This window comes from Ambystoma mexicanum, chromosome 4p, assembly GCF_040938575.1.
Source record: "Ambystoma mexicanum isolate Mex_15411 chromosome 4p, UKY_AmexF1_1, whole genome shotgun sequence".
NCBI lineage: Eukaryota > Metazoa > Chordata > Amphibia > Caudata > Ambystomatidae > Ambystoma > Ambystoma mexicanum.
In genome coordinates this window covers 488684806-488708495 of record NC_090927.1, presented here as the reverse complement: position 1 = coordinate 488708495, position 23690 = coordinate 488684806, and the positions used below count along the sequence as shown (strand labels likewise).

The 23690-nt window shown below is 46.0% G+C and overlaps 1 protein-coding gene across 3 annotated transcripts in view; it reads left to right on the top strand.

The window, feature by feature from the left end:
- RNF144A (ring finger protein 144A) overlaps window positions 1-23465 on the top strand; it is a 670385-nt gene extending 646920 nt beyond the window's left edge. For all 3 annotated transcript variants that reach the window (XM_069606020.1, XM_069606018.1, XM_069606019.1), the window contains one exon: window positions 19644-23465. In XM_069606020.1, coding sequence (XP_069462121.1) covers window positions 19644-19775 — 132 coding nt within the window. In that variant the 3' untranslated portion in view covers window positions 19776-23465. The remainder of the gene's footprint in view (window positions 1-19643) is intronic.
- Window positions 23466-23690: the final 225 nt, after the last annotated feature.

Here is a 23690-nt window from a genome sequence, read left to right as displayed (position 1 = left end):
AACGGAAGACGGAAGAGTCTGGAATTTTGAGAGGATTTGGGTATGCGAGGACAGTAAATGTAACAGGAATGGTAGTAAGAAGGTCAGTGTGGATGTGAAGGAAAGTGATAAGAGAGTTGGTGAAGATGTGAGGGAGAGGAAGAATACATCTAGGGTTGAAATTAAGCCAAAAGATGTTTCCTTGTCAGTTTGTTCCAGAGATATCGGTTTCAAGTCCAGATGGGGAAGATCATATCGCCCACCTAAACGGATGGAGGACTATGTGTGACTTTCTTTATTAATTTTTTAGTTTTGTTAGATTTATGTTCATTTTTCACTTACCTTTTGTTGTTCCTCAAATGACTATCGTTCATGAACAATATAAAGGAAGGGAGATGTGTAGCATCTCAGCCAAGCCATGTGAGGTTTTCCTGGAAGCAATCAGACCTGCCTGACTCAACCATGGATGGCATGCTCCCAGTTCATTGGTGGAGGAGCCTACTCGAGCCTCTGTCTGGTCATGGAATGTGGAACCCTGGTTGAAGATCAACAGTTATTTCCAGCTTTGTGGGTTTGAGCAGTCTCCCTCCTTTCTTCCCATACAGTATTACTTTAATGTATATATTTTACTTATAACGTAACTGAATAAATATCATCTTTATTGATCAACTCACTCGTGCAGTGTCCTTCACTGAATCCATATACTACAGAAATCTTAACCTTCTTTTCCAGAGAACGCTCTGTTCTGCATTCATCTGTGCACAGACGCAGTTCATCCTGCTTGGTACACTATGCTATGCGCATTAGAAACTAAAATTAAATGAAAACCTCCACGTCCTGAAGAAACCCGTATTCATCATAATGCAGCCAAGGCTACCCTCTGATCACAGACCACGTTTCCACTGTCAAGGACAAGAGATAAAACAATACCCCAAAATGCATTCCCATAATATCCTAAGAGCAAACCTTGCCATGCCTCTGTATGCAAAGCTATGCCATCGCTGCCATGTGGAGTAATGGGTTCTCCGCCTTGGTGTGTGAGATGGAATAGCGTGATGTCATGTGGAATCCTGGAGTGTGGTGGGTGACCAGCTTCTATAGTTCTAAGGGTGACGTTATAGGAGATTAGCTGGAAGGGATGGATGCGCCAGTATCATATCCTTCCAGCTAGTCTCCTATAACTGCCACCCTTCGAGCTGTAGAACCTGGTCACTCGCCACACTCCAGCATTCCACGTGACATCACGCCATTCCACCTCACACACCAGAGCCCATTACAACAAACACCCTGCTACCCATGTTCACAGTAATAACCCCAAACTACAAAATACTATAATTCAAGTCACTGGAGAATCCTGCAAGTGAAAGCAAATTGCTGTATTCTTCGGATGGACGAATCTGCACAAATGCCTTGAACCAGGCAGATTTTGTTCACACGAAGAATCGCCTTGGGCCTGTCCAGAGTGCACCCCCGATTCTCAAAAGAATGCACTCTGGGATGTATCGCTACCTGTGGCAGGTTGCCCTTTGCCTAGTTTTCCCGGTCATAAATCTGGTGCAGTTGGAAGTACAGTACAGACAAGGGTCCTTTGCAGGACTAGGCTGGTGGGGGTCCGTTTCAAAATTATGTTTGGGGCCACCTTCTGTACAGCTGGGAAAAACAGTCTTAAGCCCCTCTGGGGTGCATTCATTAAAATGGCGAGATCAAGGAATTGAGGGAGAGGGCTTTATAGCTGCAGACAGGCAGCCTACGGAGAGCTGAAACACAAAATGACCACTGAAAAGCAATGAAGCGGTCCTTGTCAGCAAGACACTAATGTAGCTGAGGCTAGAGAAAAGGGGAGCATGGTGATGAGAATGCTGCAAGACTCGAGGAAGGTGAGGGGTTGAGGACACCCACAAAAGCAGCCTGTAACGTGTGCTCTTCAAAGTACACATTTAATGTCGTGAATTAAAAGAAGTATTTTGCTCTGCTCGAAGACTGCCAATATGGGGTCGGTCAGCTGCTTAGGTCATCCCTGAGGCTCGTGGGCAAATTTAACTGAAAAGGTCGTCCTTTTTAGACCCCTGCTTCAATTTTTCTGAACCAGATAAATACACTCATGGATGCCATGCCCATGTTTATATTTTACATTTCTACCCATTGAACGGTAGTGGGTCAAAATTTATATTATTTATTTATTTGTTTGTGGTTATGAACATAACATTTACAAAATATAAAACCGAATAAAAAACCAAGTATAAAACATCATTGAATAGATTGCACATAATTCTCAAAACTGAACAGAACATACAGACAGTTAAGAGATTTGCAATCAACATAATTATTCAATTGTATCGTATTCATTTGTCAATTTCCAATTTGCATATACTTTCTAGAAACCTGACTACAGTGAGCTGTAATGGTTTACCTTTACCATGAAGCATTTTCTACCACAGTTGGTCCAGGTTAACAAATCCAGTAGTAGTAACAAATTTCCCAAAGTGCCGAATGCGTGCGTTCCCAAGTGTAACAAAGTCCACCATTAGGTGTTCTAGATTTTCAATTACATCTCGGGTGTTACAATATCTACATATTAGCGGGTACTCAGCCCCACATTTCGTGCATGTAAAATTTCACGTGTTCGAAGCACATTAAATTTGAAACGCATACATTTCTGTCGAACGCCCTTATCTGGGAACTAGGGGTGTCACGGTATTGGTTGTATGGCGGTATGATAACCTTCTTGCCAAATGATAGTATATCATGGTTATCGCAGTATAGCAGGTGGAGTTAACTAATCTTAGCATATTTTCTTAAAGGTCATAAATTGTCATCATTTTGAAACTTGTCTCTGCACATTTTTTGCTGATCCTCCAGTAATCTAAGGTGGCTGCAGATTTGGTCTTTCATGGCGCTCACTCGTTGATCGCCTTGAATGAAACAGTGACTAGTGGAAGTGTTAAAATGCACTTTTTGAGCAATGAGCTTGCTGCCCAGTCACAGGTCATCGCTCTGAAAATCGGCCTCTACCTGCATTAGTTTGGAACCACATGGCATGGGCATCATGACCCTTCGCTGCGGTCAGTCATAAACGTTTGTTTTGATAACACTTTGCCCCATTAAAGGGAGAAAAGTCACTCATGTGAGGTCTGTCCCCATAGGAGTCTCTCCCGGGGAGGTCCCGGAGCAGGCTCTCCTCTTTAGCCTCACATGGGTGTGCTCCCCCTTGGGGAGAAGGGTCGAATTCCTTTGATTTGTCACAGCTTCTAACACTATGCAACATTAGCACAGAAGCACTGACCGATTGAAACCCCAAATGGATGTAGACAAACTGAAAGATAACTGAATGCTAGCAGTTATGTTCCCAACACTGTCCAGCAGTTGTGAAGACAAATGAAAAAAGAATCTAGAGAACTGAATGTAGGGGGGTGTAATATAGTTTGGACACTCCCTTACTGTGGTGAAGAGGCGTTGACAAGCTGAAAGAGAACTAAGTGGGTTGAATTCTAATTGTTGTGGTTCTAAGACTCTGCAGTCGTAGTTTAGAGGCATGGACCAACTGAAACAATAAAATGAATGCTTTGAGGTGTAGTACTTATGGTTGCATCAGGTAGCACAGTTGGCGCTATTCAACCACATAGAATCTAACGAGAAATGTAACTGGGAGGTGTGATTCTAAGATCCAACCAGGGTAGTACAGGTGGTGCAGAGCAATCTGGTAAAACGAGTTAAGTTAACACTGGGAGTTGTGGTTCTTTTACTTGTTGAAGTTGCACAAAGGACTGAATATACTAGAGAATCAAGAGAGAAAGGAACATTGAACTATTGAGTGAGCGGTCTATTTTTGTAAAAGAGGTTAGTTGCAGGAAAGGGTCTGCCAATGGTATCACTTACTTGCTGTTTGGTCTCCTGCATGCAATTTTGAATTTTTCCAAAAGCAGTGTTAAAGTAAAGACTGAAAACGATTGGAAGCGCCTTAACTCTTTGCTGTTATGCTCCGTTTTCGGACAAATTGAACGGTTACCTCCAAATTATGCACTACAAACCCCATAGAGAATGGATTCCTATGGAATCAGCCTGCATTTAGCAGTTGCTAAGAGCAGGCAAATTACACGAGAATCCATTTGTGTATGACCAGCTTAAAAATGCATGTGTTCTTGAGAAACGGAGGAGGAATGAATGGCAAAAAGGTTTTTTTCCATCTTCCTCCCCCAACTCCACTTTCAAAAGAAAGAAAATCTCCCAGAGCGGTAAAACAAGGCATTAACCGCTTAATGCCCTGGTTTTATGCCTTGCTTTACCGCTTTGGGGTTTTTTAAATGACCCTCTAAGAGTTATGGCTATGCCGTTTGACAAAAAAAGTACATGTGGCACTACAGAATTGACTAGAGCCTTTGGAAAAGGTGAATGTTATGATTGTGCATTTGCTTTTCAAAAATAGGACACATGGTGCTGATACACTAGAGTTTCTGAGAATCAGACAAAAAAACTACCTCACAGAGAAAGCAAGATCTAGATCACCATTTTAATACTGAAAGTGAAGGAGAAAACTGAAGACCACCCACGTTCTAACTTCTGTAACTTTGAAAATAAAGTATTTTTACCTTTTCAGTCCTAGTGTGATGTCGTCATTTGTCAGAAATGTGCAACAAAGAACTGCTGTTTTGGAAAGTTCACACCAGGCAACAATAAAAAAAAACATTATTCTGGTTTACCCACCTTGTGGTGTGGGATGCAGGCACACTCTTTCGGTCATCTCAAATCCTTATTGTATACATGCTTATCGAGGGTGTAATGAAGTCCCCAGCCTGGTTCTGTGGACTAGCAAGGTGTGATGCTGGGAATGCATTGGAGGGACAGGGCCTCCCTGTCCTTGTCCTGTAGTCCTTTTATCATGTGTGTTCTGTGTTATTTTCCGCACAGAAGTCCATGTGGGACACCTGGCAGTGCAGCTCTTCCTCTTTTTGGTTTGGTGAACAGACGCTTGGGATACCCTTATGGCACCCATGGGTGGGGGTCCAACCCTGTACCCATAGTGTATGTTTTTGGGCACCTGTGTGGGGCCCACAGAGCAGGGTATGGGCTGGTGGCAGCTTAATGCAGAATTTGCCAGGTGCTCTGAGTATCCTCCATTTTGTGATACCAAGGCCCTGCCATTGGAATCAGTTGATTCCTGATAGGAGACAAGATGGCCCCTTGGGCCTCTTGCTTTATATTGCCTGTTACTTTGTTTTCCCAAATTCCGGGAAAGCCCTGACTCTGTCCCTTCCCCCGACTGGCTGTTGGGTGGAAGTTCCATATATGGTATTGTGGGGGAAGTCCAGGCCAGACTGGCTGGAGCCTTCCCAATGACTGTTTGTTGTGGGTACGCCCTGCGGGGGGGACCTGGGTGAATGGAGTGTGTGACCAATCTACATTTCATGTTATGGGTGTCTGGTTTCTAGTGTGTGGGGAAGTCCAGGCCAGACTGGCTGGAGCCTTCCCAATGACTGTTTGTTGTGGGTACGTCCTGCGGGGGGGACCTGGGTGAATGGAGTGTGCGACCAATCTACATTTCATGTTATGGGTGTCTGGTTTCTAGTGTGTGACACAATGAATGAGACAGCCCTGCCCAAAACTGGTATGAATGCAGTGTGGAGGGCTGAATGGCTGGGTGCTTGTCCCAATCCACATTCTGTGTTGCGGGTGTCTGGGTGGAGAAGAATGGCCTGAATGCACTGTGAGACTGATGGGCTGCCTGCTGAATGCCCTGATGAATGATTGTGTGAATGAGAGACAGAACAGTATATCTGTGACCTCTCACTCACTGGAATTGTTCAGAAGCTGAAGTCGAAACTTGATGCTTATTCTCGAAGCGGAGCCGGAAGAAGAAGGTTGACTGCTTTTACCTTCTACGCAATCTGAAAGCTGCTGTGTCTTCAAGGAACTGATCCAAGAGAGCACCTGGCTAGGAGACCTCTTCCCGAGCTAGGAGGGACTATCGTGCACCAGCTAACCTTCACCAACGCTCCGTGGAAGTTCTTGAAAGGCTTACGACTGGAGACGGGAACTGCCGAGGACATTGAAGAGAACCGCTGGACATTCCATCCACCGTCATCGACCAGGGTTCGGAGGACTGACGTAACCGCTGGAAGACCGTCGAAGCAGTGTTGGCCAGAAGCGGGGACCGCTTGATGCTGCGCCGCCGACGACCGTAGCCGCAACGCTCCATTGCCTAAGAACACTTTGAATCAAGGACTCTTTGCTCATCACCGTCAACCACTTTGTCCCGCCAGAGAAAGTTAAGATTGCTTACGAACCGAGGAGAATCCACCATTTGGTTTCCCACCACAAAAACTCTGATGACCCGACGCCCTTGCTGGGCCAAAGTTCTTCATTGACTCTTTGTGGCAGCTAACTACCATTGTCGAGATGCATTGCATGCCTCATCTTCGCAGGATGTTGACGGCCGATAGTCTATGAGCACCGCCAGGACCAAAGCTGCTGCCTCGAGGACTTTGTTCACTTTTTCTTCGAGGGATCTCGACGATCCGTGGCTCCTGCCTTAAACGGAGTCACTCAAGAAGGATCAGCAGACGCCCCAATGTCAAACTCTGCTAAACCAGGTATATTGGGGTAGTAGACATTTTTTAGAGGGAATAAAGCTCTGATAAACGATATATGGACTGGGCATGTTCAATATACTTTATTTACAGGTTGCCCAGGTTGGGGGATCCTCGCACAGAACTGTGTCTAGGTAAACGGGACAACGTATTCTGCCATTTGTTAACCAGCTTGTTTTCCTCCTCAAGTCTATTGTTGGTCCACTTTATTAATTGATTTGTATGCCATTTGGAACTGTCTACAGTTGATGCATTGTAATGGCATCTAAGAAGTGATTGTCGTACCACATAGAGACTGTATATATTTATAATTTTAGAATTGCCTGAGCACAAAGTGTGTTATTCTATGTGTACATAATCAAAGCCTTATTCATATAAAGAACTGTGTTATCACTAGCATAGTTTATGGACATTCCTTTGTGGGCGCTTGGGGACTACACTGTACTTAAGAACCAGCCTGCATCACCTTCTGAGAGCTTAAGCCTTGATTGCTCGTCCATTGCTACCCTATAGAGAATCTTGGCTGGGGTGCTCTGCGCTTTTACTCTGCCATGTAGTGTGCAGGAGTACAGATAACTCCCCTCCATTCTTTACACAAGGTGATGCCTTAGGATGCCGGGTTCAATTGGGTGCCTTAACACCGGTTTATTGTGAAGAGCCCCTGGCCATCTCACCTCGATCTCCATCATATGGAAGGGGATCATCACAGTTCTACAGCACAGGCCAGTCATGGGGTTCTAGAAATCCACTACCCCATTAACCCAGTAGGACTTGGCGGCCATAAAAGCTTTTACGGCGCCCAAAGTCTTAGCCGTTTATAAACAGTGGAAATGATGAAGACCAATGTTGTGCAGAACAGGACTGACACATCCTAGTAAATTAGTGACATAGAAACCAATGTATTATTTCTCATTTCTTGTGAAAACTCACATTAATAGGGGCGTGTAAAGATCTAGTACGAATCTAAATGAATGTGTATGAATAATTGGTATGCATGGATGTATTGACCCAACATATTGTGATTGTTTTTACAGATCAATTATATTTTTATATGGTGTATCAAAAATGTGAAGTTAGTTTAACAAAATTGAATTTAATAAATGTAACAGTTATTGCAATTGTAAGTTGGAGTATTTGGTGCTCTATTCGTTTGCCAGGGTGTTTCAGTCCTGTTCTGTTCTGCACAACATTGTTCTTGATCATTTCCTCTGTTTATACATTTTATGAAAGGCTGTGTGGTCTAGTTCCGAATCGGGCAACCCTATTTATTTTCCTCAAAGTCCTAGCCGGACAATACTGGTGAAAAACCTCCCCAACTTAGAGAGTCTGTACAAAATGTAATCTCTGCCTCTAGGGCAAAGGGGTTATCTGGCGTTAACAATGGTACCACGTTCTTGGTTACTGTTGCAACTGAACCAGGTATTCAATTCAAATTGTTTGTGGGATCTGTAGGGAACTCGCTGGTGCTGTATATAGTGTTGCCATTTTTTTTCTTCCCGACCTTGAAAACTTCCAGCCGGGAGTGAGAGTTTGTGAAGCATTATACCCATGTCAGGGATTCTAGGTGTATATCCAGCCACAATTGTAATTGTAAGTCACTGCACGACGCCAGTGGTCTGGACACTTCTCCGGATGTGGAGTTTTGTAGGCCTGAGCCTGGCACCCATGCCGACTCCTCGTACCGGCGCCTTATGTCAAGGGTCACCGAGTACTTGGGGTGGTCTGCTCCCCCAGGGGATTTTCTTCCAGATGACCTTACGGATATCTTCGACCAAGGTCCACCACTGACCCGGTAATGCCGTTCCATATGGCTCTACAGTGGAGGGTGGCGGCGGCGGCTTGGACTGCTCCGGAGAGTCTCCCGGCAGTGGGCAAGTCTTTGCCGCGAAAAACCGCCCAGCCAGTTGCGACCCCTGCTACTTGACCAAGCACCCCACTCCGGAGAGTTTGGTGGTGCAGGCGGCTACGGCCCCAGCAAAGCAGGCGTCGTATCCTACCATCCCTCCTGATGGGGACGACAAGCGGTTTGATGGTTGGGCGAAGAAAGTGTTTTCTTCAGTGGGTATGGCTCTTCAGGCGGCCTACTCCCTATGTGCCTTGTCATGTTACACGCACACTCTGTCGAACTGTGTTTCCATAGCGGCTGTAGATATTCCCACAGGGGATGAACGGGATGGTTTTCTTGCTATGGTCCAGGATGGCAAGGATGCCATGTGTGAGGCCATTCAGTCGGGTTTGGACATGGCAGATTGCGTCAGCCGGTCCATGGCGGCGAGCACCGTAATACACAGGTTTGCGTGGTTGCGGAAGTCGGGGTTTGCTCCTGATGTGCAAGCCCGGCTCCTCAACATGCCCTTTGATGGTGTCCATCTTTTTGGCAGCAAGGCTGACGAGAGCCTTGAGAGGTTGCAGTCCTCAAAAGCTGCAGCGAAGTCGTTGGGCGCTGCAGTACTCCAACCTCTGCCTTTTCGTCCTAGGGGACAGCAATGGAGGGGAGGTTCCTTTCGTTATTACTCATCCTTTAGTAAAGCGAAAGGGGCTGCTAGTCAAAGGGGCCACTGTAGGAGTGCCAGAGGTGAAAAACAAGGTACTCGAGGTGCCAAGGCCGCTTGGGCTGTTGCCTATTTGCCCTCAGGCAACGCTGCAGCAGCTTCAGCTCAGTCATGAAGCCATGTCCCATGGTTCGCCGGTTGGGGGAAGGCTGGCGCAGCATCTTGTCGAATGGCGTGCCATTACTTCAGATGTGTGGGTTCTGGAGATCATAGCCCACGGCTACTGTCTTCCTTTCCGGCAGAGGCCTCACGACAATCCACCAGGGAACCTCTCTTTGAAGAGTCCGGATCCGCACCTTGGGCAGGAAATTCACTCCCTGCTGGAGAAAGGCGCCATAGAACTGGTGCCTGTAGCGGAGAGGAACAAGGGATGGTATTCCCCTTTTTTTTTATTTCAAAGAAAGACGGGGGATTGAGACCCATCATGGACTTGCACGGTTTGAACAAACTCCTCAGGAAGGACAAGTTCAAAATGGTTACTCTTTCTCAAGTCCTCCAGGTCCTTCAACTTCAGGACTGGTTGGTGACTCTTGACCTCAAGGACGCTTATTTTCATGTGCCGATCCATCCAAAGCACAAGAAGTACCTGAGGTTCGCGGTTGGCGACTCGCACTTTCACTTTCGGGTCCTGCCATTCGGATTGACCTTCGCCCCAAGGTGGCAGCGCATCTCAGGAAAGGGGGGATTCACGTCTACCCCTACCTGGACGATTGGTTGATCAGGGCGTGCTCTCCCGAGCAAGTCCTGGATCATCTGTCCGTCACCTGCCACTCCCTCCACAAGCTGGGCTTCTCCCTCAACGGAAAGAAGTCCCACTTGACGCCAACTCAGAGGCTCCAGTACATCGGAGCAGTGCTCGACACGTCCCTGGGGCAGTGTTTTCCTCCCCAGGTGAGGGCTCATCACATTCAGCAGATGGTTTGCCCAGAGTCTCCCTGCGTTCGAGTTCTTGAGATTGCTCGGCCTCATGGCATCCTGCATTCTTCTGGTGCCAGAGGCCAAGTTGCGGATGAGATCTTTGCAATGGGCACTCAAGCTCCAGTGGTCTCAGTCCTCCGGCAGGATGTCGGACCCCGTTCAGGCGCCGCCCTCGGTCGTCCAGGACCTTCTGTGGTGGGCCGTCGAAGACAATCTGATGAAGGGGGCTCCATTTTGGCTACCCTGGCCAGAGGTGACGATCGTGGAGGACGCATCCCTCACGGGATGGGGAGCTCATGCCAATGAGTTGACAGTCAGCGGTCGTTGGTCTCCGTCGGAATCCAGACTCCATATCAATCTGTTGGAGCTGAGGGTTGTCGGGCTTGCCCTGAAGGCTTTTCTGCCGACTGTGCGAGGAAAGAATGTCCTGATTCTGACGGACAACACAGTGGCCATGCACTACCTCAACAAAAAGGGTGGGGGGGGCAGGGTCACTTCCTCTGTGCAGGGAGGCGATGCAGCTCTGGTTCTGGGCAATCCAGCAGGAAATTTCGGTCTCGGCTGTTCATCTGGCCGGAGAAGAAAACGAGATGGCGGACGCTCTGAGCAGGCAGAGTGCGATCTCTCACAAGTTTGAGTTGGCTCAGGAGATTCTCCTGGAGATCTCCAGCCTTTGGGGGACCCCTCAAGTGGATCTCTCGCCTCCAGTGTCAACCGGAAGTGCGAAAGGTTCTGCTCAGGGGAATTCCTCCAAGAGGAGCCTTAGGAGACGCATTTGTGGTGGAGTGGTCATTCCCACTGCTGTACGCGTTTCCTCCTGTCCCCATCATTCTGCAAGTACTGCGGAGGTTACGGAGGTTCGATTCCCAGATGATCCTCATTGCTCCGGCATGGGCCAGGAGGACGTGGTACCCGGACCTTCACGACTTGTCCATCTGCCCTCCACGTCGTCTTCCCTACCGAGACGATCTGCTCTCACGGGAGGGGGGACAGGTTCTCCATCCAGAGGTCAGATCCCTCAACCTTCACGCTTGGCTTCTGAAAGGTTGAGGTATCAGGATTGGGACCTCCCTGAAGACGTGATGGAGGTGTTGCTTTCGGCCAGATGGCCGGCAACAAAGTCCCTGTACCGTTGCCGTTGGACAAAGTTCTGCGACTGGTGCAGGGTTAAGGATGTGGATCCTTTTTCATGTGACATTCCTGTGGTTCTGTCTTTTTTGCTTTATTTGGCCCACAAGGGCCTGCAAGTGGGTACCGTTAAAGGTTACCTGACGGCGCTGTCCATATTTAAGCGCTCATCTGAAGAGTGTTCTTATTTTACAATTCCTTTAATTTCTCAGTTTCTAAAAGGGCTCACAAAAGTGTTCCCTCTGTCTCCTTTCCAGGTGCCCAGTTGGGATATGAACCTTGTTCTCAAGTTTCTAATGGGTGCTCCGTTTTAGCCTTTGCATTCCTGCCCTTTGAGACTGTTAACTCTTAAAACCGTATTTTTAGTTGCAGTCACTTCCGCTCGCAGAGTGAGTGACTTACAGGCACTTTCAGTTAAGCCACCCTTCACTGTGTTTCACAAGGACAGGGTTGTCCTTGGAGTTCGTCCTTCCTTTCTTCCGAAGGTGGTGTTGGAAATTTCAGTTAAGCCAGAAGGTTATTTTTCCGGCATTTTATCCTCCTCCGCATCCTGGTAAGGAAGGGGAGAGGCTATATAGGCTGGATCCTAGGAGAGCTATAAGCTTTTATATTTCACGCATGTCCCGGGACAGAGTGGACGATCAACTCTTTATTGGTTTGTAAGAGGATTCAATTCAACACTACAGCTAAGTCAATGCCTAGTCTGGGATACTGAATGGAAACCCTTATTGATATATCTTTATGTCCAGTTCATGCGTTCTGGATGACTACCCCTATATAACACCCCTCTCTTGGAATCCCCCTGACCCCACTGAGCCAAGAAGGAGTTCTGTTTTGCAAGTTTAAAGGTTTATTTGATAATTTAAACAATATAGATATATATCACACTTTATAATAATTAATAATTAGATATCACACTTAATCTGATATGATAAAGATTAACAACGGAGAATCTGGCACTAGCACACTTGTGAATAGGAACAGAAGAAGAAGGTGGTAGAGAATGCTTTATATAAGTTCAGATGGATGTAATGTTGAATGAAAATGCAATACAGAAAATACTCAATATGATTTCAACAAAACAATGTAATCACTTTTCTCTGGCAATCCCCTCCCCCCTTTATGCAATGCAAGGAAATGGAAGGAAAGCACACAGTTCTCAGAAATGCAATCAAATGTAATTCAGTTCACCCCAGCAAGCTTAGATTACAGATCGGAGTTTTAAACACAGGCCCAAAATGCTTTTACATGTGCTGGCAATGAAGTGAAAAATATGCTAAAATGCTTTTAATTCCCTCTAGAGGTTCAGGGTGAGTGGTGTCAAGTTAATATTAGTCCAGGCTCACTCTAGCAATGATTCTAGGAATGATTGGCAGGTTGCAAACGACTTTCTAACAGTTCTAGCAAGAAGCTGCTGGTTTCACACATGGAGGAATGTTCAAATCGCGGTAAAATTCGCGCGTGCGTTTTTCGCGATTACAGAGGAACTACAAGGACTAGCACTATCGTTTTGGGGTCCTAGGACAGCATAGGATCTCAGCTTCCAGATGAAAGTTACTGCAAGGACAAACGGTCACGGAGATATGAGCGATATGGTAAAGGTCGTTTTTCAGATTTGAAATTTTAAAGTTCAAAAAGACAAGTGACAGCTAGCAACTAGAAAATGACAGGTGACAGTTAGGAGGCAGTTCTACTTAGATTAAAATAGATTGAATTATATTATTTTAACTAGGAGATTGTTTCTACACAGTTCTGCTAGGTACTCACAATATATTTTTTGAGTAAATGGGCTTCGCCACGGATCTGGTCAGGTTTTAGACTGGACTCTGGTCTGGTCTCTGCACTTCACAGTGATCTGGGTCAGCTCCCTGGTTCTGCTAACAGTGGTCTGGGTCAGCTCTGCTCTGCTGGTCTAGCCTCTCTGGATTCTGGAGATTGATAGATTTGAAGTCTGGATCTTTCTGCACAGCTTTCTCTAGAGATTGATGGAGGTAAAGTATGGATTTTCCCGGCAGAGCGTCCCGCAGCAAATGGATTTGAAGGTCCCTATCTGTCCTGACTGTCTGCTTTTATGTGTTTTGAAAATGGGTGTGTGTGCAGCATCACTAGGCTCTACCCCTCTCCACTTATCATTGGCCACTTCATCCTCTTCCCCTTGATTGGGGGAATGAAATGAAGTGTCATCATGATGAGGTATGTTTATGATACAGAGAACCCACCCCTGTCAACTTTACACACAATCTATATTTGCTCAAAAAACATATTTGCACAGGTACACATTTGTTTAAAATTACATGCACCCATCATGCATTACAGGAGGTATACCCTGTCCAAATCTGCTCTTCCTGGGAGCTTGCATTCAGAAATGGCGACATTTGCACTTTTTAACTGGTTTCGCATAATCGGACATTACCCCAAATTTACACACACGTGCGCAAGGAGTATGGACATTACTTGATGAAGTGTCAGATTTTTAGCATGCATACATTTTAAGTAATACCCTCTTAACTGCTAGCTTGCCCCCAGATCATGCCACCGGTTCTAAAAACCTCTTAAAATGTGGGCAGAAAAATCACAAGAATTATGGTATCATTTAAATAATTTTCACAAGTCCGCTCTATGAATGATCCATCTTTTTAGAGTTTCGTTCTGGCCCCAAAGGGGTGTGGTTTCCCCCCAGCACAAGGTTGAATTTCTGGTTTTTCCAGTTCTGCCAAGCCAGCTTGCTCTCACAGGCAGTGCTCCTCCCCTTTCCTTCAGGAGGAAGCCACTTTTTACGGCCCCCGTAATAAAACCTTTGCCGAAGTCAGGACAGGGCTTTGTTCAATTTCCTGCAGAGCCCAGGTAATTCAATCAGGGAAGTGTCATATCCCTTTTGGTGGGAGCAGCAAAAGGGCAGCTAGGCCTGGGAACACAGCTGTTGTGCAAGTCTCATCTCCTGTCGGGGGTAGCTGGTGGGCAGAATTCAGTTCCTTAAACCAGGTTTCAGATAAAATGTCACCTTTGTTCCCCAGTTTAAGTCAAGACACTTTTTTACATATGCAGCTAGGATGCTGATTCTAAATTTAAACTATGACATTTAAACAATTGCAACCTATGTGACACTCAAAGTAGGTCACTCATTTCTTTTAAACATTTTCGATTTTTGGTAGTTTTAAATCCAGTTTCAGTTAGGCTGCTGCAGACCTGCAGAGCTCAGCCAGTCTTGTTATGAACATTCAAGTCACTTCAGAATATAACTTTACATTGGATCCACCTCTCAGTAAGTCTTTCTTTGGCATGGTTTGGGTTCATTTATTCAGTTTTAAACAAAACAAAAAAAAATCTGGTGGTTTTAAAACGCCGGCTTTCTGATAGTGGTGAGTACTGGTACTGCACCCATTTTTGGGATTTAAGAAATGAATTCCCCACAATTCTAGGTTGCTTTTGGCAATCAGCATTGCCATTCCCAATGGTTTCAGACTACTGTGTGGGTAGTCCAATGGTGGTTTTAGGCAGTGCCCTTCTGTGCCCATAACATCGGCAAAAATGAGTGGCAGCCTATTCTTCATGCATTTCCCTGTGCATTTTCTGGGAAGCTCTGGCCATCATGATGTTTTTAATGTCAGTACTGTACAGTTTTTGAGGTAGGGCTCGGATGCATGGGTAAAAACATCCCACAGGTTACGCTGGAAGGCGTTTGGGACAAGCTGTTACTGAGCCGACTTTGTCTCGATGGATTATCCTGGCAATTTCTGAATGTTACCGCTTGGTAAGCAAGATCAGGACACTGATGTTTTGTGCCTAGACTCTCCTCCGTCCACCTTGGCTCGCCAGGCCTCTCCTGTAGCTGACCAAATGGCATTCAACTCATTGTTGAAAAGAGCAGCTGAATACTTCAAAATTGCCACTCAAGAGGCGGTACCTGAGCAGGATTTTGTGGAGGATATCATTAAAGAAACACCTCCGGCTGGTCAATCCATCCCCCTCCTTAACTCTGTTAAGAGACGGGTAGCTCCCTCATTGGTGTCACCTGCTCAAACACGGGTAGTGAACCCAAAAGTCAAAACATTATTTCGACCTTCTCCTTTCGACCCTCTATACATCAAAGGGCACGCCATCCCAGATTCAGTGGTAGTGACTACCACTCGAAAGAGGACAGGGGTACCCCTTGCCACGGGAGAATCGCCACCGGACAAGGATTTTAAGCGGCTGTATACCCTGGGCAAATGTGTCATGTCAGCAGCTGCATACACCATATGGGTTGCTAATAATACTACTCTATTAGCAAGCTATGCTGATGCCCAATGGAATTTGCTCCAGGAAGGCCTCCAAGAGGTTCCCGAACCCGCCAAATCGAAACTTCTCGCCATTGTAACGAAGGGAAGACTGGTTAACCAGAATGTGGTGAAAAACACCCTGGACACTGCAGAAACTACAGGCAGGTCTCTGGCTCAAGGGACTCTACTGAAAAGACACGATTGGCTGCGTACATCAGGATTTAGACCTGAAACTCAGGCCTCCCTCATTAATAAACCCATTGAGGAGACTAACATCTTCGGGAAAGCAGTGGGTGAGGCGTTGGAGACAGCCAAGAAGGAGCATGAGACTATAACGTGTCTGCATCAAATTACACAGAAACCCTCCTCCCAGAGGGGTAATAACTCTCAGCGGTCCTTTCGAGGGCAAGCCCGTGCTGGTCAAAACAACTATGGCACGGGTAACTTCAACACAAATCAAACATCTGGAAGCCCCACTTACTACCCCTCAAGGGATCAGAAACGCAGCAAAGGTAGAGGCAGAGGCCCCAATCCCAGAGGAGCCACGACCTCTGGTCAGAAATGACCACCAAGTCCAGGTCCCCTCCCATGTCACCCCAGTCGGTGGGCGATTAACATCTTACCTCAGGGCATGGGAGGGGATAACTTCCGATCAGTGGGTCTTAAAGATGGTCGCCCATGGTTACTGCGTGGAATTCGCCTGACCTCCACAGTTCAGACCGCCGCGCTCGCAACGCCTTTCACCGGACCATCTGGAAATCCTGATCCAAGAGGTGGAAGCACTGCTGGGAAAGGACGCCATAGAAGCCGTCCCTATTCTTCAGGTAAACAAGGATATTTATTCAGTGTACTTCCTTGTACCCAAAAAGGATCTCACCATGCGCCTTGTTCTAGACCTGCGCCCAGCGATAAAGTTTATAAAACCCCTGAAGTTTTGCATGGTAACACTGCAGGAGGTGATACCATTGCTGAAACGGGGACTTCATGGCAACATTGGACATGAAAGATGCATACTTTCATATTTCAATGTTGCCAGCGCACAGAAAATATCTGAGGTTCATGATCCAGGACAAACATTACCAATTCAAGGTACTCAACTTCGGCATCGCCTCGGCGCCAAGGGTGTTTACCAAAGTCTTGGCAGTGGCAGCAGCACACCTGCGCAGACTATCAGTCCCAGTTTACCCTTACCTCGACGACTGGCTCATCACGGGGGACTCGTTCGACGCTTTTTTTTCAAACACCCAACAAACAGTAGATCTCCTCTTCAGCCTGGGTTTCTCAATCAACAAAAAGAAATCCAGTTTAGTCCCCAGCCAAGTAAAACAATTTCTGGGAGCTCTAATTCGGACGGAAGACAGTCTCGTCTTCCCCTCCAGCGAGAGGGTTCAGAACATGCTTTCACAGATCCCTCAATATGTAGCCTGTCGGGAGGTCACGGTACGCAAAGCAATGCGCTTGCTAGGAATGATGGCGTCATGCATATACTTGGTTCCCCACGCACGGCTGCGCATGCGTCCCATGCAAGAGTGGCAACAGCCAGTGGTGTCAGGCCAGCGGACAATGGGAAGATCTGGTAGTTGTCTCGCCAGCCCTCGTTCTCTCTCTGCAGTGGTGGTCAAGAGAAAACCTCTTGAAGGCGAAGACCTTCACCTCCACTGCAGTAGAAGCCACTCTCACAACAGACGCATCTCTCACAGTGTGGGGAGCTCATCTGCTTAAACACACAGCACAGAGTTTGGTCTCCTCACGTAGCGTCCAGTCATATAAACTTACTGGAGCTGTTAGCAGTGTTCAATGCTTTGAAAGCCTTTCAGGTGCAACTGCAAGGGAAGAAAGTGCTGATTCTGACGGACAGCACTACAGCTATGTATTACCTGAACAAACAGGGGGGCACTCACTCTCCAGGGCTATCCAAGCTGCCCCAGAACATTTGGATATGGGCTCTCAATCACAGGATGTTTCTGTTGTCCCAACATGTTCCAGGGCACCTCAATCTTCTAGCAGACGTACTCAGCAGAGATTTCCCTCTACCTGAAGTATATGAATGGCGACTGCATGAAGACATTGTGTCCAACGTCTGCGCAGAATGGGGGTTCCCAGAGATCGACCTGTTCGCTACTCAGGAGAACGCCCAATGCCAAGACTACGCATCCAGGTACCCCCAGAACCGATCCAAGGGGAACGGTCTCTGGATAAGCTGGTCGGGGAGATTTGTCTATGCTTTTCCCCCCCTGACTCCCCTTCTCAACAAGATAGTGCACAAGATGCACCAGGGAACCAGTTACCATGATACTGGTGGCCCCCATGTGGGCCTGCCAACCCTGGTTCGCTCACCTCATGGAAATGTCCCTCTCCCTGCCAGTCAAGCTACTCTGCCCGTACAACATATTGTCTCAGGACAGGGGGGAGACCCTACACCCATGCCCACAAACTCTGAATTTAGCAGCTTGGCTCCTGAGGTCATCGAGTTTGGACACCTACAGCTCCCTCAAAGGTGCATGGACATACTCTGGGAAGCGAGAATACCTAATGCACGTTATTGCTATGCCAGCAAATGGAAACGTTTTGTCATCTGGTGCAATTCCAAGGGTGTCCATCCCATCAATTGCTCACCCTCACACATCGTGCTGTATCTAACCCACCTGTTGGACACTGGGTTAATCTTCAATTCCCTAAAGGTTCATCTGGCTGCTCTGTCAGCCTACACTACGTCACAACAAAGGGTGTTGTGGTGGAAAATACCGGTGATTAAAGCCTTTATGGAAGGGGTTAAGAGGATTTATCCTCCCATTTCTCACCCAGCCCCTGGATGGGATCTGAATGTGGTTTTGACCAGGCTCATGGGAGCTCCCTTTGAGCCTATGCATAATGCAAGTCTGAAAGACCTGACTTATAAGACAGCCTTCTTAGTGGCTATCACTTCTATCAGAAGGGTTAGCGAACTACAGGCGCTCTCTGTTCTAGACCCCTTTGTTACAGTCCACGAAGATAAGGTAGTTCTGTGCTCACACCCGAGGTTTGCGCCCCAAATTCATCTCGAAGTTCCATGTGAACCAATCAATCGAACTACCCACTTTCTTCCAGAACCCTACTAACGTGGCCGAAAGAAGCCTTCACACACTAGATGTGCGCAGGGAAGTCATGGTTTACCTGGGAAGAACTAAACCACTAAGGAAGACTAAACAATTCTTCGTTTCAGTGGCAGCTGGTAGAGAAGGGGAGCCTGTCTCTAAATCAGCTATCTCAAGGTGGATTGTCAAATGCATCACACTGTTACACTCTTGCTAAGAGAGAACTGCCCTTCAAGCCTAGAGCACACTCTACTCGAGGCACTGGGGCATCCATAGCATTCATTGCAAATGTTCCTCTTGAGTCCATTTGCAAAGCGGCAACCTGGAGTTCTGTACACACCTTTACAAAACACTATTGCCTAGACACTCATTCTAGGTCGTATTCTCAGGTGGGACAAGCAGTACTAAGACATCTTTTCTCTACTGCCCCTTCTCACAACCCACCTCCAACTCCGGGTACTGCTCGCTAGTCTATGCACAGAATGTGATTCTAAGCAGATTAACAAGCATCAGAAGACATGCATTACTTACGGGGTTGCATTTCTGATGATTGTATCTGCTTAGATTCACATGCACCCTCCCTACCTCCCCGCTCGGGGGGGAAGGAACATAGATGTCTTACTACTTTATCTCTTCATGTACTCACTCACTATAGCCAATGGCTCCCTCATGGCAGAAAATTGGAGGGACTTCGGCGCGTGAGGGATTTTGGGTAGTACACACGTCACGATAGGGATAGTGTTACAGACACGCCTATGCCGACGTCCCCTTTCGGTCCCCGAAAGACAAGATGCAATACTCTGCGGTTACCACTGGATGTCGGACCATATGCACAGCATGTGAATCTAAGCAGATACAATCATCAGAAATGATATTACGGTAAGTAATGCATGTCTTACGGCGAGTCATACCAGAATGACATAATGCTTGGTAGTCTGTAAGGCATGGAGTCTGTAATGGATTCATTGTGATTACCTCCATTTGAACACATTTGTCTGTGGTCCATTAAAAGTATGTTTACCTTCTTGTTGATGACATCTAGGTATTTTGTTTTGTTCTGGAAATGTATAAACAAACTGTACTTCATGGGCTTTGTTTCTGTAGCAGATACTGTAATTAACAAGTATGCTTTATTTTATTTCATTTTAGGTTGTGGGAATCTTTGCTGGATTTGGCCTACTACTTTTAGTTGCATCACCTTTCCTTTTACTTGCCACCCCATTTGTGCTATGTTGCAAATGCAAATGTAGTAAAGGAGATGATGACCCTCTACCCTCGTAGATCAAGAAGACATATTCTTCACGCCTTGCCCTCCATCTTCTGACCTACATGTTCAATATTGTTCTTGCATTGTGGTAGCCTGACTTGAATCGTCCTGCGTTACATTGCCACAGGGATGCAGAATAATTGTGCACACTCTCATGACAGCAGGTCCATCACCCACAAAAGGCCATATGGATTGTGAAGCCCAGGCTACACTTAGCAAGAACATCATAACATGGGATAGAATGGCAGGACAGAAGGAGAAGATTACAAAATGTTTGTATATTTCTTCAGACTTGTACATGGACTGTTGACATCAAAACATACCTACAGACTATATGGCTCATGTACAATTTTATGTGATATTTCAATGTATCATTTCCCTCTCCCATTAAGGTGAAAAGATCACAAAGTGCTCAGATGAGATTTACTTTTTAATGTAGACTACATTCAGTTTTATGGTGCTCTTACCAAACTCCTGATTTAACGTGTATTTTTTCAGTGCAGTTTCTTTCAGTTTCATCTGTATTTGTTTTCATGGTGCAATGCATTTCAAGGCACTCTCTTTATTTCATTTGCTACTACATCCTAGCATTCATATTTTCAACTTTGAAACACCCATTGTTCACAGTAGTTGAGTGCTGAATCTGTTCAGAAGGCTGTTGATTCAAAGGTTTACATGCACTATGAGCTCTGTTGTATGGTACACATGCACAGACACTTTCCCCAAGAATGTGTGATAACTTGTTTATTTTGATCAATGTGTGGTCTGAGCATGCTTCCTTGCCCTCAGCATTACGGATTTGACTTCTATACATCCCATGGGACGTGTACTAGTTTTTCCTCTATGCTTTGGCTTGGAGGGCATTTACGTCGCAGGTTTATTACATTTGTATCTGTTACACACAGGTACTATGTCTCCTGCTTTGACGTCAGCCATCCTTTTCACCCCTGCTGTCTACATATTACAATAGCTACATTTCTTACCAAGAGTTCTCTAATTCTGTTGCAGTTTTGTGGGTGTTTGGAGGTGTCCCTTGGATACCATTTGATTTTCACCTATTATAAATGTGTGTGTGGAGATGTGGCACCTGCAGCGCCCCGGATAAAGAGGACCTCACTATACAATCACAGAACCACCCTTCCCACCCCCACCCTTAAAAGTTAACGCCATAGACCGGTACTTTGGGAACCTTGCAAGGTGAAAGCACCAGAGAACCTTGCCTTTAGGGCCCAGATACATATTTTGCAGCTGGGTCTGTTTTTTTTTTTAAGCTGTGAGATATTAGTGCCGTTCTCACCAAAAACACCTGAAATCGTCTCCCTTTCGAGAGCAACTGTTCCATTGGTAGCTTGGGCTCAACTCCATGTACAAGCAGAGTTGCTTGTGAGACCCATTTCACAGCAAACGCACAGACCACTGTATTCCCTCCTGTGAATAGTTGAAAATTTAATTTGAGCCCCTTTGCCTCTCTAAACACAATGTCACAATCCCAAATAGACCAGAGGAACCTGGGTATAACATATGGGTTGGAATACACAATCATATGACAGTCTTTGTTCAATTGAACCCACACTACTACAGACTTAAAAATGTTTTTGACATACAAAGGATTTTAATATTTGTATCAATATTTTTTGTATCGTTTCTAAACCAAACATTTTACTGAAACATGCTTGTCTTCACCAATCAGATTTGCCCTTATAATAGGTCGATTGATAGGCTAAGCGTGGTTATTTTGCATACAACTCCATTCGCTTTTAATTGTTATCAAAACAAGCAGTCTTTTTTTAGTTTTCTTATATCTGTAATATTCTCTTTCAACTATGTGCCATACATTACATTCACATGCTTCTGTCTGAATAGTCTCACAGAAGAAGGGGAAAGAGAAACATGCCAAAACCTTTATTCCTAAAATGCCCAGGAACGTTGATTGATCCTAGTGGGCATTTTCACTGTTGGTTCGCAGAATCTCTGCTGGAGCAAAGCATCTCAATTTAACTGTTGTTGATTCGTACTTACGCACAAGAGAATGGTCACAATCCACAGTACAATTGCTGATTGATGTCATGGTTCCATAAGTGCTAATATTTTGCACATCTTCACTGATCAACAATCCTTGTGCAGTACTTTTAGCATCCAAGAAATGCTTCACTCCCTCATGCTGGCAAATATATCCTTGTGCTACTGAGCCATAGACCAGATATTACGCCTTTTGCTTTTCTGTGTTGATGACATGTTGCATTTCCTTAAGATGGTCAGGTGGGTCAAGTGAATCAGTGTCACATGATCTATGCCCACCCCCTGTGAATCACTGCTAATCTTTTACCATTCATTGTGTCTGCCCTGGATGGAGAGGAGGGAAATTACTTTTTAGTACTTTTAGAACCTGGAAAGTGCAGACCCCTTGAGCAACACAACCCAAGCAGGCCCTGCAGCTTGTGCATCACAGCACACTCGCCTCTTCCCAACCCCCAGCCGTAGACTCCCACTCTGCACCCTGCTCCCACACTCTTTCAAACCACATAACCTTATCCCCATCACCATTCAAGCCACCTCTGAAACATGCACACAACATCATGCTCATCAGTGCTCTTTCTACAGTATGACATGCAGCAGACCTTGCCAACACCATCATCACAAGCTAGACACACTCTTCATCACAGAGATCTGAGTCGCCCCCTCACCGCCACACACAATGGATGCAATCATCCCCACAGGCTACAGCATCAAACACAACAACTGCAAACAGAAGATGCGAAGGGGGATCACAATCAACCATAAGACCTCATGGGCATGCACCCTTGAGGACCACACCCAGATCAATGGAAGTCAAGTGGCACTTTCTGCTGAGCCATGCTCAGACAGCGACATTCCCCCAGATCCGCTGGCCACGCAAAACCAACAAGTACTTTCTGAATGAAATCACACAACTAAAAACAGAAGCATTTATCAACACACAAAAAAAAAAATGAGACGTATACTTACCCTGAAGCCACTCTAACAAGAAACCTAGAGTGACACTTGAACACAACGGTCATCAAGCAACTTGTGACAGAACCACCCCGCAACAAGGGCAACACACTTGATCTTGTATTTTCCTTCTATCCAGCCATCAAATGTCTGCCCTGTCCCCTCACATATTTGTACTGGACAGACGACACATCTACGACCATCCTTTTCTACCAGACATCTTGCTTACCACGGCCAACCAAGAGACTGATCCCCAAAGAGGCACTAAATGGAAACCACATCACCTTTCCATTTCTGACCCCTCACAGAACCTCAATGCTCTGCTTGGTGCAGTAAAGCACACCCTGAGACCAACAAACATACACCATTGAATATATGACTCAACAGACAAAGCCTTGACACTGTTACATACAGGAACAACTCAATAGCAAGTGTGCCATCCACAGGCGAGAAACCTGGAGAAAATCCCATCAACAAGAAGCCTCCATTTAGCATACAATACACCAATCATCACAGCCAAAGCATACTACATAACAACCATCATGGACCTATCCCGCAAGAGCAGAGTGATCTTCCAAAACATGAATCATTGTATCAACAACCTTCAGTACTACAATCTACAGTCCAATCCAACATCATCAAAAACTTCTTCTGAGAAAAGACAAGTTCTCCTGCATGGGATCTGGCATGGATTCACATGCTCATGAATATTCCCTGTTGTCAGGCTGGGAATCCTCGGTAAAGAAAAAATCAGTTTCTTTTCTGAACTGTCTTTCTACTAATAACCAATCACTGGTCTCTGGATCATACTGCCCCCAGCCAATGACTGGCCTTTACCTAAGCCCCTCCTCTGGCAGCCATCTTCAGATTTTTACCGCACGTTCAAGTGTTGGGAGTCCTCGTGCTATAGCTCTCGAGCTTTTACTGCGTTTTGCTTTTTTCCTAAGAGTTTACTCTTA